Genomic DNA, 14220 nt, shown 5'->3' on the forward strand with positions numbered 1-14220 from the left:
GAAATTTAATAATGTATCAACACATGAAAATTTAGGATATTCATTCTGAATTCAAAATGCACTCATTATTGTTTTATATTTTATACCATGTATATATATTTATTTAAGCTCAGTCATAAGATAGATTCTGATGAGATCTTTCTTTAGCAAAAAAAAAGTTAACAAAGGGCAAAAAGGGTGGAAGAAATTGTGTTGCTATGCCACCTGAACTAAACTTTCTTCCCTGAAGGTAGGAGTTAGAGTCATAACACCTCCTGAATCTTAGAAAATGCATGAAGGTCTTCCTCAGGGTCATATAAACATTAGCAATTGTTGGAGAGAAGAATCTCTGTCAACTGGAAAAGTTGCTTGCAAGCAGTGAAAAAGGAGCTCCAGGGAACAGCTGTTACAAGTCTTCACCCATCATGTGCTGGACTGCCAGCTGATGTAAAAACTGCTTTGAGTCACCCATGCTACTGTACATACCTCTCACTCATATTCCTGTAAGTGGCCTCAATATCCTTGGTTAAAGTGATTTCATTGGTCTGTTTCATTGCCCCATCTGGTGTGAACAGACATTTGTTTATGTCTGCAGGAAAAAAAAATATATCACACGATACAAGGCACGTCCAAATCTGAGAAGTTGCTTCCATGTGAGTGAGTGACATGAGAGCAAGTGTAGTAAAAAGAAGGGTAAAGTCTATCAAGAAACATCAATTCCAAAATATTGATAGCATTATTTATGTGAATAAAATCAATATAGGAAGTTATAATAGAACCATTTAAAGCAGACTTAATCCTAAATTTTCATAATATAATCACTCTATTCAACAAATCAGCTAGTAATTACCCAAAGTGTACAGCTTGGTTTAGTATCAGTATGCTTGATTCTCGACATGCTGTGGTAAATATTTCATATGCTGTGCTATTTACTGTCAACTTGTCATCTTTATATAGTTAAGCAAGTGAGATCTTTTATAAAAAATGAGAAAAATATTTTTGTCATATTCCTTAGTTGGTTCCGAACAATGGTCATTTTCTGGTTCACTAGGACTGAGAGATGCTTTTGTTTTGAAATGTGGGATAATAGTACAAGTTATAGTCTAAAGTTATACAGCCATGATGTCATTAGTGCCTCCAAATATACAAGGAAATGCTACCATACAGTCAGATCACATGCAATGGATTCCTTTCACATTCTCTTGCTGTATGCTGTTTTTTGTTTTGTTTTGTTTTGTTTTTGTTTTTGTCTGATAGAGATGACATGGGTCTTGTGCATGTTGTCACCATTGTTTCAAGTTCATTTGAGCAAGTTCCTAGTGGCCTAAAAGCCTCCATTTTCTTATGTTCATGTTATGTTTCTGCTCCCTTTTCTGCAATGGTCCCGGAGCCGTGGGTGGGTGAAGTTTGATATAGGAGTCCTGTCCAGGGGCATGCAGTCTGCAGTCTCTTGTTTTTTAAACTTGGTCAGTTGCTGCTTTCTGTATGCAATACACTTTGCTATATGATGGGAGAGTAGATCTTTAAGAAAGTGACCCTAGATAGGCACACTAGACTACAGTGGGAAAACTTGCACCAAGGATATCTGGGTACAAAAGCTTGAACAAATAGGACTAAAGATTTATGACAAATGTATGAAATCCAGTGTGTGCGTATGGTATGGGAAGCTTGGATGTGGGAAGGGGTCTAAATTTGATCAAGACTATTATACAAAATGCACAAAAACTCAGTAAAATATTTTTATAGTTACCAATAGAAGAACAATTTTTCTGTAGATTTTGCAGTCCTTGCCTACTGAGCAGTTCCAGGATCCAGCAATTCCTTGGATAAATGTTTTAAGAAAATGAAACATGAGAAAACAGTTGATTTCACTGCTTGCAGTTCTTTATTCAAGTTTTGAATTCCTTTGCTGTCTGTCTGTCCTTGTTCATTTGTTCATAGTCCTGGCAGAGTTACACAGTGAAATCTGTCTGGATATTCAAAAATAGTATATCAAAAAATGAACTTTTTTTATTTTTTTGGTCTTTTTGAGACATAATCTCTCTTTAGCCTCAGCTGGACTGGAACTCCTCGCTATGTAGACTAGGCTGGTCTTAAACTCACAGAGATTCCCTTGCCTCTGCCTCCAGAGTGCTGTGATGAAATGCATGTGCACCATGCCCAGCTTGAAAATGACTTTTAATGGGTTTACACCACCTTTAGAGCACCAGACTTTCAAGAGTGCAGAATTTAATGAATGAAAATAGACATGCATTATGTTAAAGAAAAAAATAATTACAGCCAGGCAAGAATTTTTTGAAATAAATTTATGGAAAATGGAAAAATATATTTTATATACACTTAAAAGTTGTCTATTTCTATAATAATTTTTCAATTTATATTATGAATATATATTTTTCTCATGCTGAAGTAGAATTAAGAAGTGCACACTGATACAAGGACAATCAACATTTCTTTTACACTGGTAGTTAATTATGGTGCATTAATTAACATTTTAGTACATTCATTCAATTACATATCAAATTAATATTCAATTCTGCCCCTTATATTTCAGTACTACAAAGATACGTATAATAATCACAAGGAAGTATTTGCATTGTATTAAAGAAAATTCTAAAATGACTTAAAAATAAAAGAATAGAACATAATACTTTTTGTGAAATAAAATCCATTTTCATTCTGTGTGTAAATACATATATTATATCCATACATAAAAGTATGTATTTATTTATTTTGCATGATTATTCTGTAACATTTCATTGCTGCGATATGGGAAAAGCCAACTTAAATAAAAATTCCCTAAGCCGAATATTAATTTTTAATTGCTATTTAAGATTGTGTGAAGCAGAATGTATGTTCTCTTTGTATCTCTGTGGTTGTGTTTCTGCATGAATTACAGTGAAATAATTTGGTGCTGCTACAAAAATGTTCATGTGCACAAGCCAAAGATAAACAGCAGAGTGACAACAGCTCTGTGCTTTCAATGTCCTATTTACCTTGGCTGCAGCACCCCATTAAAAGTCATATAAATTATTGTCCAGTTTTACTCCAGTGGTTCAAAATAAATTACTCGCACACTCTTGAGGATTAAGTTATCTCTGCCTGTGCATATAAATCATGCAGAAAGAAATCAAATTGCCCCCCAAATGCCCATAGACCCATATTCTTCATTCATAATGACACACATTTCATGTATAGTCATTTAATAGTGTAGTACAGTTAATATGTTTCAAAGATGACCCTATAACACTGAGAATTATTAACTACAAGAAATCTGAGCAGCAATTCAAGGCTGCTAGTTACTTGTCAGTATAGTAGATCATTTTAACACAAGATATAGCTGATAAATTTCAAATACTCTCTACATGTAAAGACTTTTTTCTCTGCCTCTTACCTTCAGAACCTAAATAAGAAAAATGTTAGAGGAACTTTAGTTTAATTACTCCAAATCCAGATTGTGTAATTCTCTCTAACTTCAAATATATCATTGAAATACTTAAATACACTCTTCAAAATACATAATTCAACTTTGGAATGATAAGCTAATTTTGAACGCATATTATAGCATTTTTGTATATTTTCACTTGAAAATTTTGTGCATTTCATGCATACTATCTTAATTAGCGTTATATCCCTTCCCCATGGGTACCCTCCCACAGCCTCCCATTGGATTTCATGCATTCCTTCATTTACGTTAAGACCTATCAAGTCAAGTTTTCTCTAGATATCCTTCAGTGCACATTCATCCACTGGGATCTAGTCAGCCTATCTAGAGTCACTCCTTTAAAGAAGATCAACTCAGGGGTTGGAGAGATAGTTCAGTGGTTAAGAACACTGGCTATTTTTGCAAAAGACCGTGTTCGAATCCCAGCACCCACATGGCAGTTAACAACTATCCTTAACTCCAGTTCCAGGGGATCTGACAGCCTCTCCTGTCCTTCACAGGCACTGCATGACCCCGGTGCACTTACCTACAAGCAGGCATAACACTCATACACATAAAATAAAAATAATAAATAAAACATTATAAAAAGGAAAAAGAAGATAAACTCTTCATCACCTACAAGTAATCAGCTGCCCGATAATTATTGGGCTAAAACTGGAGGCTGCGGCCCACATTTCAGCATTTTTATTTGAAATACCAACCATAATCTGGCAGTAGCATTTCTGTCAGAGCTGACTGTGAACTTAATATTCCTAGAGGGAAATCAAACAAAAAAAGTTTGGAGCACCATAAATCTACATAAAACTGCATTACTTCTAATAAATTTAAATGTCTAAATATTTTGGAAATTTTCCAAAATAGGAAAAAATGTTTCTCAGATGCGTTTCTTCTATGTAATGGCTACAAAGAGAAATATCTGTAAGTAAATGTAGGTGAAAATAATGCTATGGATTGACTTATAGTTAAATTTTAATTTGTAGGGGGCCCAACTCTGGACCTTAACAAATGTTAGACAATGTTGTGATCAGGAGAGATAAATATATTCATTAAAAATAAATAACATTCTAGAATCTATTAATTTTATTATATTTATACCATAATATAAACATTCTTCTCTAAAAATAAAGGAATGTTTTTGAAATTCACTTTGTCTTTTTTAAAAAACATTTTTAATTTATTATTTTTATTTTATGTGTATGTGTGTATTGCCTGCATGTAGGTGAGTGCACCGTCTTGCAATGTTCGCGCAGGTCAGAAGAGGTGGTCGGGTCCCCTGGAACTGTAGTTACTGACAGTTGTTAGCTGCCATGTGGGTGCTGGGATTCTAACCCAGGTCTTCTGCAAGAACAACCAGTGTTCTTAACTGCTGAGCCATCTCTCCAGCCTTAAGTCTTCAGTCTTAAGAATTAATTGTTCATTGGGGCTGGAGAGATGATTCAGAAGTTAAGAGCACTGACTGCTTTTGCAGAATACTCAGGTTCAATTCCCAGAACCCACATGGCGGCTAACCACTGTTAAGTAAATCCAGTTCCAAATGATCTGATACCCTCTTCTGGCGTCTGCAGGCACTGAACAACACAGGAACAGGCATGGTACAACACAGGTGCATTTACATCATGCAGGCATAGCACTCATAGGCATGAAATTGAAGTAAATAAATCAAAAAAAATTAAAAAGAATTAATTGTACTTTGGGAGAAGCAACTGGAAATAATTTATATTCATATATGGCATATGACATCAAAATTAAGTTACTAATAATTCAATGTCTATAGAGTATACAGAAGCACTAATAAGAACCAAAATATGCTTATAATACTGAAAGAATAGAGTATATAAGAAAAGAGTATAGGAACCAAACAATAATGATTTTGTTTCTGGATCATAACCCAGTTGTTTCTTCTTTTATAAATTGGTAGTATTTTTTTTTTTTTTTTTTTTTTTTTTGGTGAACAGAAATTCTACTAATACCTAAATTGTAATTCATTGCTGTTTGTACTAAGCAGGCAGGATGTGCATCTTAATAATATTTGGAAGTAGATTTACTGGGAGCATTAGACATGAATGGGTCACAACTTCATTTTAATATTCACTTTCCAGTCTTTAGTCTACTGATAGTGCGATAACTATAAACTGCACATAAACTGATATAGGAAAAAGTATTTGAAGTGTGACAAGGCAAAAAATGGAAGACAAATTAGTAAAATTAGACTGTTCCCTGAGAAGAGGCAATGAAAAAATTAATCTTAAAGTGTTCACTGTATCCAGCATTAACACTATATAATCGTATGGAATAATACTTCATCAAAAGGAAGGATAAACTTATAAAAATATGAAAATTGCACCTTTAGTCCCTGCACTTGGAAGGCAGAAGCAGATGAATGTCTGTGAGACTGAGGTCAGCCTGGTGTACATAGTGAGTGCCAGATCAGCTGGAGCTACAGGGAGACCCTTTCTCAAAAAGACCAAAAATGAATAAATAATAAATAAATAAATAAATAAATAAATAAATAATTTTTTTAAAAAAGTAAATGGGAAACCTCTCAAAATACCTAAATAAATAAACAATAAATAAATATAAATACATTTTTAATGTGAAAATTGCTGGGTGCAGTGGCGAAAGCTTTTAATCCCAGCAATCAGGAGGCAGAGGCAAGCAAATCCCTGAGTTCAAGGCTAGCCTGGTCTACAGAGCAAGTTCCATGCCAACTGGTGCTACAGGGAAACCCTTTCTCAAAAAGACCCCTCCCCTGAGAAGACCAAACAAGCAAACAAGCAAACAAAAAAGTTAATATTATATAATCTACAGAACAACTTATCCCTGTGCATTTTATGGAAAGTTTTCTTTCTTCTAGATAATAAATCTTCACATTTTCCTATGCTAATCATTGTGCCTTAATAAACAAATTATAAAAATGTGTAAAAAGAATATCCTTTGTTAAAGATGATACACCATAATGAGAAAAATGCAAATTGAATACATTGAATATATATATATAAATTTGTGGAAAATGATATACATTGCAAATGAATTTCTACCAGTGCTGCTTCTGTGTCCACAGAAATAGGTGATATAAATTTGACTGTAAGATATACTTATTTGACTATAAGATGTACTGAAGTGGATGTGGGTTGTTAAATAACACATAATGCAGGCTACAGTTGAAAACGTAACTGATACTTAGGAAATGCTACATATAAATATATGCATGAATGTATATTTCATATATGAATAAGAAACATAAAGCTACTATTCAATATTTAGCCTACACTTCATTTTATAAATTTTTCTTGTATTATAGTCCTGTTAACACTAAATTTTTTGTCTCTATCCAGGTTACTTTGCTGACATTGAAATTGATTATTTTCTCTCTATCCACATATTTTCATGGAAAAGGTAACTGAAAATTTTCATTATTTTCCTGCTTGTTGGGGTGGTGAGGTACTCTTTTACACATATGTGTGTGTTATATTTAAAGTTTTATCATTTATATGTGTTTGCTTGCATGACTTTATGTGCAACACTTTGTGTATGGGTCCACAGAGATCAGAACAGGATATCAGATCCTCCGAAACTGAAGCAATAGGCAGTTGTGAGCAGCCATGTGGGTGATGGGAAACAAACCCTGCCGCTGTGAAAGAACAGTAAGAACTCTTAATTGCTGAACAGTCTTTATAGCCCCGTGTGTGATTTTTTTTAAAGTGTGTTCAACAGTATGTACTTTGTTATTGTTGATCTCTATTTGTATTAGAGTTTTAAGCTATTTTTCTAAAATCAAGTCAATTCTTCTCTGCACTATCATCTCTATTTGAGACTACCTACATACTTGTAAAATAATATAAAATTATGACTATGTACATGTGCATTTAAGACAGTAATTATGATTTAAAAAAGTGACTTTAATTTCCACTGAGAGTGAAATTTAAAAAAATACTTAGAACCCAATTAATTAATTTTGAAAAAAACATACTTCTGTAAGATAGAATACAAATAAGTTAGACTCTTACTTATTGACAAAGATAATTTAATTTTAGCTTCTTGCCACTATAAAATGTGAATTTAATAAAATATGCATAAACACAAGCATATATTGGTCAAGACTTTCTTCTGGGCATTACAAAACACACATTAGTCTAGGCCTTCTCAGTGTCAAATTTCAGTGTCCATAGAGTCTTCTCACGGTACTCTGGGAAGTTATCCTGTACCAAAGAACCCAGTTTGTTAGCAGATAAGTAATATAAATATTTGAACATATTATATTTTTATGATGTGAAATCGCTTATGCGAGGGTACAGCATTTTAGCACAGATATATTATTATATCACATATTATAATGCTTTTAACATTTGAAATTTATAAATTTATTTTTATCTGTGAATTATAAACTTGTTCCTACTTGTTTTGTGAGCTTTTGCTGGGGAGGTGAACAAATGTGTATTCACCTAAGACAGAGAACTAATGAAGTATCAAACAAATGATTCCACCTGAGTTAAGCTTGGCAAGCTAATGATATTAATTAGGATTACTTACAGGAGTGTGGGCAACTGATGAGTGACTGTAAAACAATCTGTCACAAGCAAATATTAACTCTCTATTTCTTTGGAGGGGCTCTTGTAAACTTCCCCTTCCAAAATGAAATCTTAATGGCCTCAATCTTGCACAGAACTCATGCCATAATTCCTGCCACAAAGAGCTAAATAGGGCAATAGTTCTGTTATGCTCAACATTCCACAACTCTTCCTACTCATTGTGTTTGGCAAATATCCTGTAAAGCTGAGGCATATTTTTTCTTCTTAAATTTAATTCATAGAGAAATTTAAATAATGTTTGACTTTGAAACTATTCATTTATATGAATTATGTTTTGGGAAAACATTCTTAGATTCAAGCACATATATGTATGTATATAATATATATTGAATTTTTTTATTTTATACCAAACACCTTAATCAATCTTAATCCTCTTTGTACTTCCTCCCCCATGGGAACCCTCTCATAGGTACCCCCCCACTGGAATTCATACATTGTGTCACTTGTGGCAAGGCTTATTGTGTCAACGTAGTGTCTCCAGATGTCCCTCAGTGCAAGTTCATCCATGGAGTCTAGTGAGTCTGTTTAGAGCCCATCCCTTTAAGAAGATCAGCGTTTCCTTGCCCAGCAGAAATCAGCTGTCAATAATTCTCTGACTAAGATTGGGGCTTTTTGCCCATTTCCACAGTTCTCTGCTGGGGTTTTGTCTGCTTCAGCTTACATGGCTCTTGCGCATGCTGACACCAATGCTGTAGCTTCATATGAGCAAGGTCCCAGGAGCCTGTAGTGTTATTTTTCGATATGGTCATGCACCTCTTCCCTGGTTCTTACAATCTTTCTGCTGCCTCTTCCCCAATGGTTCCCAAGTCTTGAATGGACAAATTTTAATATAGGAGTACTGTCAAAGGACTATGCAGACTCTTTCTATGCTTTGGCCATTTGTGACCTTTTGTGATCCTGACCCTCTGTCGCATGAGGGAGCTTCATTAATGAGAATTAAAATATTGATCAGTGTCCTCTTTACCTCTTATCTGTGGTACCAGAACCACACATGAAGAGGTTGCATTGTAGATGTGCTGCTTAGGCTTGGGCAATTCACAGTATTGTCTGATTTTGACCCATTGTGGAACTCTGTAATAATCTCCATCTGTTGCAAAAGAAGCTTTTTGATGAGTGGTAACTGGTATACTTGTCTGTAAATAAAAAAAAAATACCTATTTTTCAAACAATAAGAAATTACATTTGTCTAGTGATATGATGGTCCTGGGTTTTTCTCTAACATCTATGGTCTCTCCATCCATGTGTGTTTGGCTATGTTTACAGTGCCACCCTTGAGTTTCATCCCACTGAGTTGAGTTAAGTCCAATTAAGTAGCTGCTGATTGCCTCCAAGATAAGAGTGCCACTACTATTGGTCATTTATGTGGCTATTAGGCCTTAGAGCTGGGGTTGGGCCATCAACTGATATTCTCCCTTAATAGTTTTCAAAGTGCTCTCCAAAGCTATGAGAGCTAGCCTGCAATGGAAGTAGTTTCCATGATAGATCCAGCTCCACTGCTCCAAATCCTGTGTCTGAATTATGTCCTGTCTTCAGTAATAGGGTATTTTCCTCAAGTTCTGGGATGAGTTTAAATATTTTATTTTGGCTCAATTTTTTATTCCTAAAATTTTCCTGAAGAAAATAAAATTATTCACACAGTTTTATTTCAAAATTGTATTTTCACTTGGTTATAGAGTTCCACCATGAACAATAGTAATCATGCAATCCATAAAATGTTTATGCCATAGATGCTAACATATTATTTGCAAAGATGAATGAAAATGAATTTATTGTTAAGCAGGATGATTTTCTTTGGTTCTAGAATTAAACATGTATGTCTTCTTAGAATACAAAAGTAAGAAATATGCTCTTATCTCTTACAAATACAAACTTATATTAACACTTCAAGAAACTGTTATAATTAAGACTAGACCAAAACATGGGTAGAGTGAAAGACAATGGATTCAGTCATCCATTATGTTATAGAACATATGAGGTTTGATTTTGAAGAAACTAATCAATTACAGTACAGTGATCTGATCATAGTTCTGTAAAAACATAGCACTGTATGGGCTGTTGAATAATTGAACACATTAAAAGACCAGTGAGGTTTTTAGGGATGCTTTGCCATTCTCCAAGTTGGGGTAAACTGAACTTGGATAAAAGTGACAGACACCTACAAATTTAATCTATGAAAGTTAAAAAAAAAATCTTTCCTTAACTTGTTTTAATTGCCCAAATATTATTGTGTAATATTTTATGATATGTCAAGAGCATAGTGCTAGAATATTTTGAACATAAACTAATGAAGTAATTATGAGATCTTAGTAAAGGAAACTCCATAGAAGACTGCATCTTGGTGCATTTCTGAGATCTCACTAAAACATCTGAACCATACACACATATATAAATGTATGTATAAAGATATTCAGGATATTGAATGTTTAGTGATAATTTTTTTCCTATGAGTTACAGAAAGCTTATCTGACAATGTTAGAGAAGTAATTCCTAATGTATATGCATTTTAGTCACTTCATGTGCATTAAAACCTGTACAGTGATTTTTGAGATAAGATTTTCCTAAAAAAAGAAACAAAATTTGCGTCAATTTTTAATCTACAAAATTATGATACCCAAGAAGAACATAGCAAATTATAAGTAAATACATTATTCCACACAACAAAGGGATATTTTTGAAATGGTACATGTAATGATGGTTAAGAGATCATTGCTACCTGTCAGTTGTAAGTAGTGATTCATAGTGATTCTCTACACTACTATGTTTGGGGGAAAATATGCCAATTACACTGAACATTTGTTTGATGGTAGTTTTATTTTAAATATATTAACTAACAGTGCTTAGTATTTATGTGCACTATTTACATTTTCTATTTCTTTTTCTTTTTAAATCCCAAATATATTTTCAATCTAGAATTTATTTTAAAATAGTCCCCCAAACACCTTCTTTCTTTGTCTAGTTCTTGGTCATGATACACATAGAAGCACAACAAATGTCAGATGACTGTATTTTCAGATTTAATTTTGTAATGTCAATGTTTGAAATACTTGTTTTTACACAGAAAATTTTCCTTTATCGTATGCACAATATATTATTTTTCTTTCCATGAAGAAGGCCTATAAAAAACATACATTTCTCATATGATCAATCTCCCTACTTAGAACATGCATCAGGAGAATTATTCTTTGCTTTCATTCCTCTTCATCTAACATTTACTGAATTGTATTACCTGCACCTAAATTTTATTCACCTTTGAAAAAATGTTAATATTTTTTAATAAAATAGAAGTCCATTTATGGACAGCTAAAGAAACTTTGATAAAATTTGTACCATTCATCAGTTTTAAGTCGATGTCTTTCAGAAATGCATTCCTTATTCTTGGAACTGGAACAAAAACATTGATTTATAGGAAGCATCTAAACACAGTTGTCAGTTTGCAGCATACACTTGTTATAAATTCTTTGAGAATTACATGCAATATATGCTTTAACATATTACCTCAGTCCTTGACTTAACTTCCCACATCAACCCACACTTTCCTATCAACCCAACTTCCTGGTTTTATTTTGTTTTAATCACCCATTTTATCCAATTTGTGCTGTCCATACACTTCTATGTGTGGAGCTATCCACTGGAGCCTGATAAAACTATAGGCCTCATGCTTGTAATGGAAACACACTTTCCCACTCCCCCTGAAGCCAACAATTTTTCCTAGCTTCTCACCTGGTGGTATGTTCAAGAACTACTTCTGGCTCCATACTAAAATGTTAACTGACCTGAGAGTCTGCAAATCTTGTGTGGGCAACCACACCTACTATGAGTTCATGAGTCCAGCAATCCTATTGTGTCTAGAAGATACTTTCACTCAAGTTCTCCAGAAATTTCGGCTCTCACAATCTTTCCTCACCACTCCTTCAACGGTTGCCGAGCATTGGAGAATGGGTAAAATGCATATGCATATTGACCAGTTATGAGTTTCAAAGTTAACCACTGTGCAAAGAAACTTCTCTGAAGAACTGCAGTTATCTACTGATACAGAAATACTAATTTATAGAGCACTTTGATATTATATACATTTAATCAAATAGTAATAGTAATCCTACACTTCTGGCCTGTGAGTTCCCCAACCATGGTTTGCTCTACTAATGATGTTTTTCCTCCTCTGGAGCAGGCCTTCAACTGACTCAAAAGCAAATGGGTATCCACATAACATTCCTGCCACTGTTACATCCATGGGCTTGTCTTGCCAGGTCTGTCATTACTGCCCTCCATATGGTTCACATCCGGGTAAGACTATTAAGAATTTTTTTCTTTACCCAGAAGCCTGCATAACACATTGCAGCACTATGGATTCAGCCATCCAGCAAGACAGTTCCTGGTAACTATGACTTGATATCTCTGTTCTAAAACCAAAGCAATGGGGGCTTTTCATCAAGTACTGGTGGACAACTGAGAGCAAAGACAGCAATCTGTATTGCTTTGGAACACTCTACGGTACATCTGACCTACAACTCCAGAGGAACCATCCAATATCAGGTACTAAAGTTTTTATTTGACAATCCTTCTTTTCTGGGATAAACATATCCTCTGTTCAGCATAATTCCAGTTTAAAAGTTTTATGTCACTATTCATCTACCTCTCTATATATGCATTTATGGATCTCATAAAACAGTAGGCATCCATATGACATTTTAGACACACTTAGTGGTAGTTATTCCTCCCACAGTCACAAACTCTGCCCTACCCTCCCATCTCCGTCCTCACACCTTCCTGCTCATTTTTTCCCCTACTCTTCATTCTACTCTACTTCACATATAACCTATGTTATTATATCCCCTCCATCGAGGTCTTTCCTTTCCCTCCCTACCAATGGTCCCTTTTAATTATTTGGGTTATATAGCTACTCCAATTAAATATATAAATCTAAAATTCCAAAGCTAAGATCCACATATGAGTGAAAATACCCAATATTTATATTTCTGGGACTATGTAAATTACCACACTCACTGTAATGTTCCAGCTCTACCCATTCTCCTTCAAATTTCATTACACGGTCTTGATGTCCATCAACTGAGAGATGGGTGATTAAAATTCAGTACCTGGAGACAGTGGAATTTTATTTACTATAATTTTGATCCTGTCAATAGTAAAAAGAGAGCATATTGATAAATTATTGAGTTTCTCAAAAATAAACATCAAGTCATATTTAATATTTTCTTTTGTTTGAATGGTATAATTTTTTATTATTTTTAACGTTATTTATTATTTTATTTTTATATTTGAGTGCATTGACTGCATGCATGGAAGTGCATTCGTGTCATGCAATGACCATGGACATCAGAAGAGGGCTTTGGATACCCTAAAACTAGAGTTAGGGCAGTTGTTAGTGACCATGTGGGTGCTGGGAAGTGAACCCAGATCCTCTGCAAGAGTAGTCAGTGCTCTTAACTGCTGAGTCAACTATCCAGTCCTTAATTTTGTTACTTGATTTGTGTGTTCAGGTTTTTTTTTTTTTTCCCCAAGCACTATATTAAAAAGGAGTGGAATTAGTTGAAAGTCTGATTTCATTGTTTACTGTAATGGAGATGCTTCCTATTTTTCTACATTTAAATGATGTTGGCAGTGGGTTTGTTGTATATAGCTTTAATTACATTGAGGTATGGTCCCCCCACCCGGTTCACTGTAAGACTTTTAAAATGAATGCATATTGAATATTTTTAAAGGCCTTTTCTGCATCTATTGAGATGACCATGTGATTTTTGTCTTTAATTCCATTTATATGATTTATTTATACTGAATTATGTATATTGAATCATCCCTCAATCTCTGTAATAAAGTCAACTCAAATAAGAAAAATTGAGACATTGGAAGGTCAGCTTCAAAAAGCATAGAATTCTACTTTTAACCCAAAATTTCTAGTTAACCCCCCTCTTACTTCCACTGTATGTAATTTGTGTGCATTTATTTTTCTACAAAAATTAGCAGATAATTCTAGGCTGTGCCTGCCATTAGAGAGCTTGAACAGGGGTAAGGATAGGTCTTTTGATGAGGGAGAACCAAATTCTAACAGTCATTTACACTGTTAGGCCCTCTGGTCCATGGTTAAAAAACACATAAAATATCCCCATATCGTGTGTGATTCAACTATTTTTATTTCTAAGATCCTAAGACAAATTTAACAAATAACCAAATTTAAGAATATTTTGCCCA

The 14220-nt window shown here is 34.1% G+C and overlaps 1 protein-coding gene across 1 annotated transcript in view; it reads right to left on the reverse strand.

Moving 5' to 3' along the window:
• The window catches only part of LOC103748364 (E3 ubiquitin-protein ligase BRE1A-like), a 175282-nt gene that overhangs the window by 147918 nt on the left and 13144 nt on the right, over positions 1-14220 (reverse strand). The window contains 1 exon segment of the mRNA XM_008850980.1: positions 466-568. Within this exon segment, the coding sequence (XP_008849202.1) occupies positions 466-568 (103 nt within the window).

The sequence above is a fragment of the Nannospalax galili genome, unplaced genomic scaffold (genome assembly GCF_000622305.1).
Source record: "Nannospalax galili isolate Female #2095 unplaced genomic scaffold, S.galili_v1.0 scaffold625, whole genome shotgun sequence".
Taxonomy (NCBI): Eukaryota; Metazoa; Chordata; class Mammalia; order Rodentia; family Spalacidae; genus Nannospalax; species Nannospalax galili.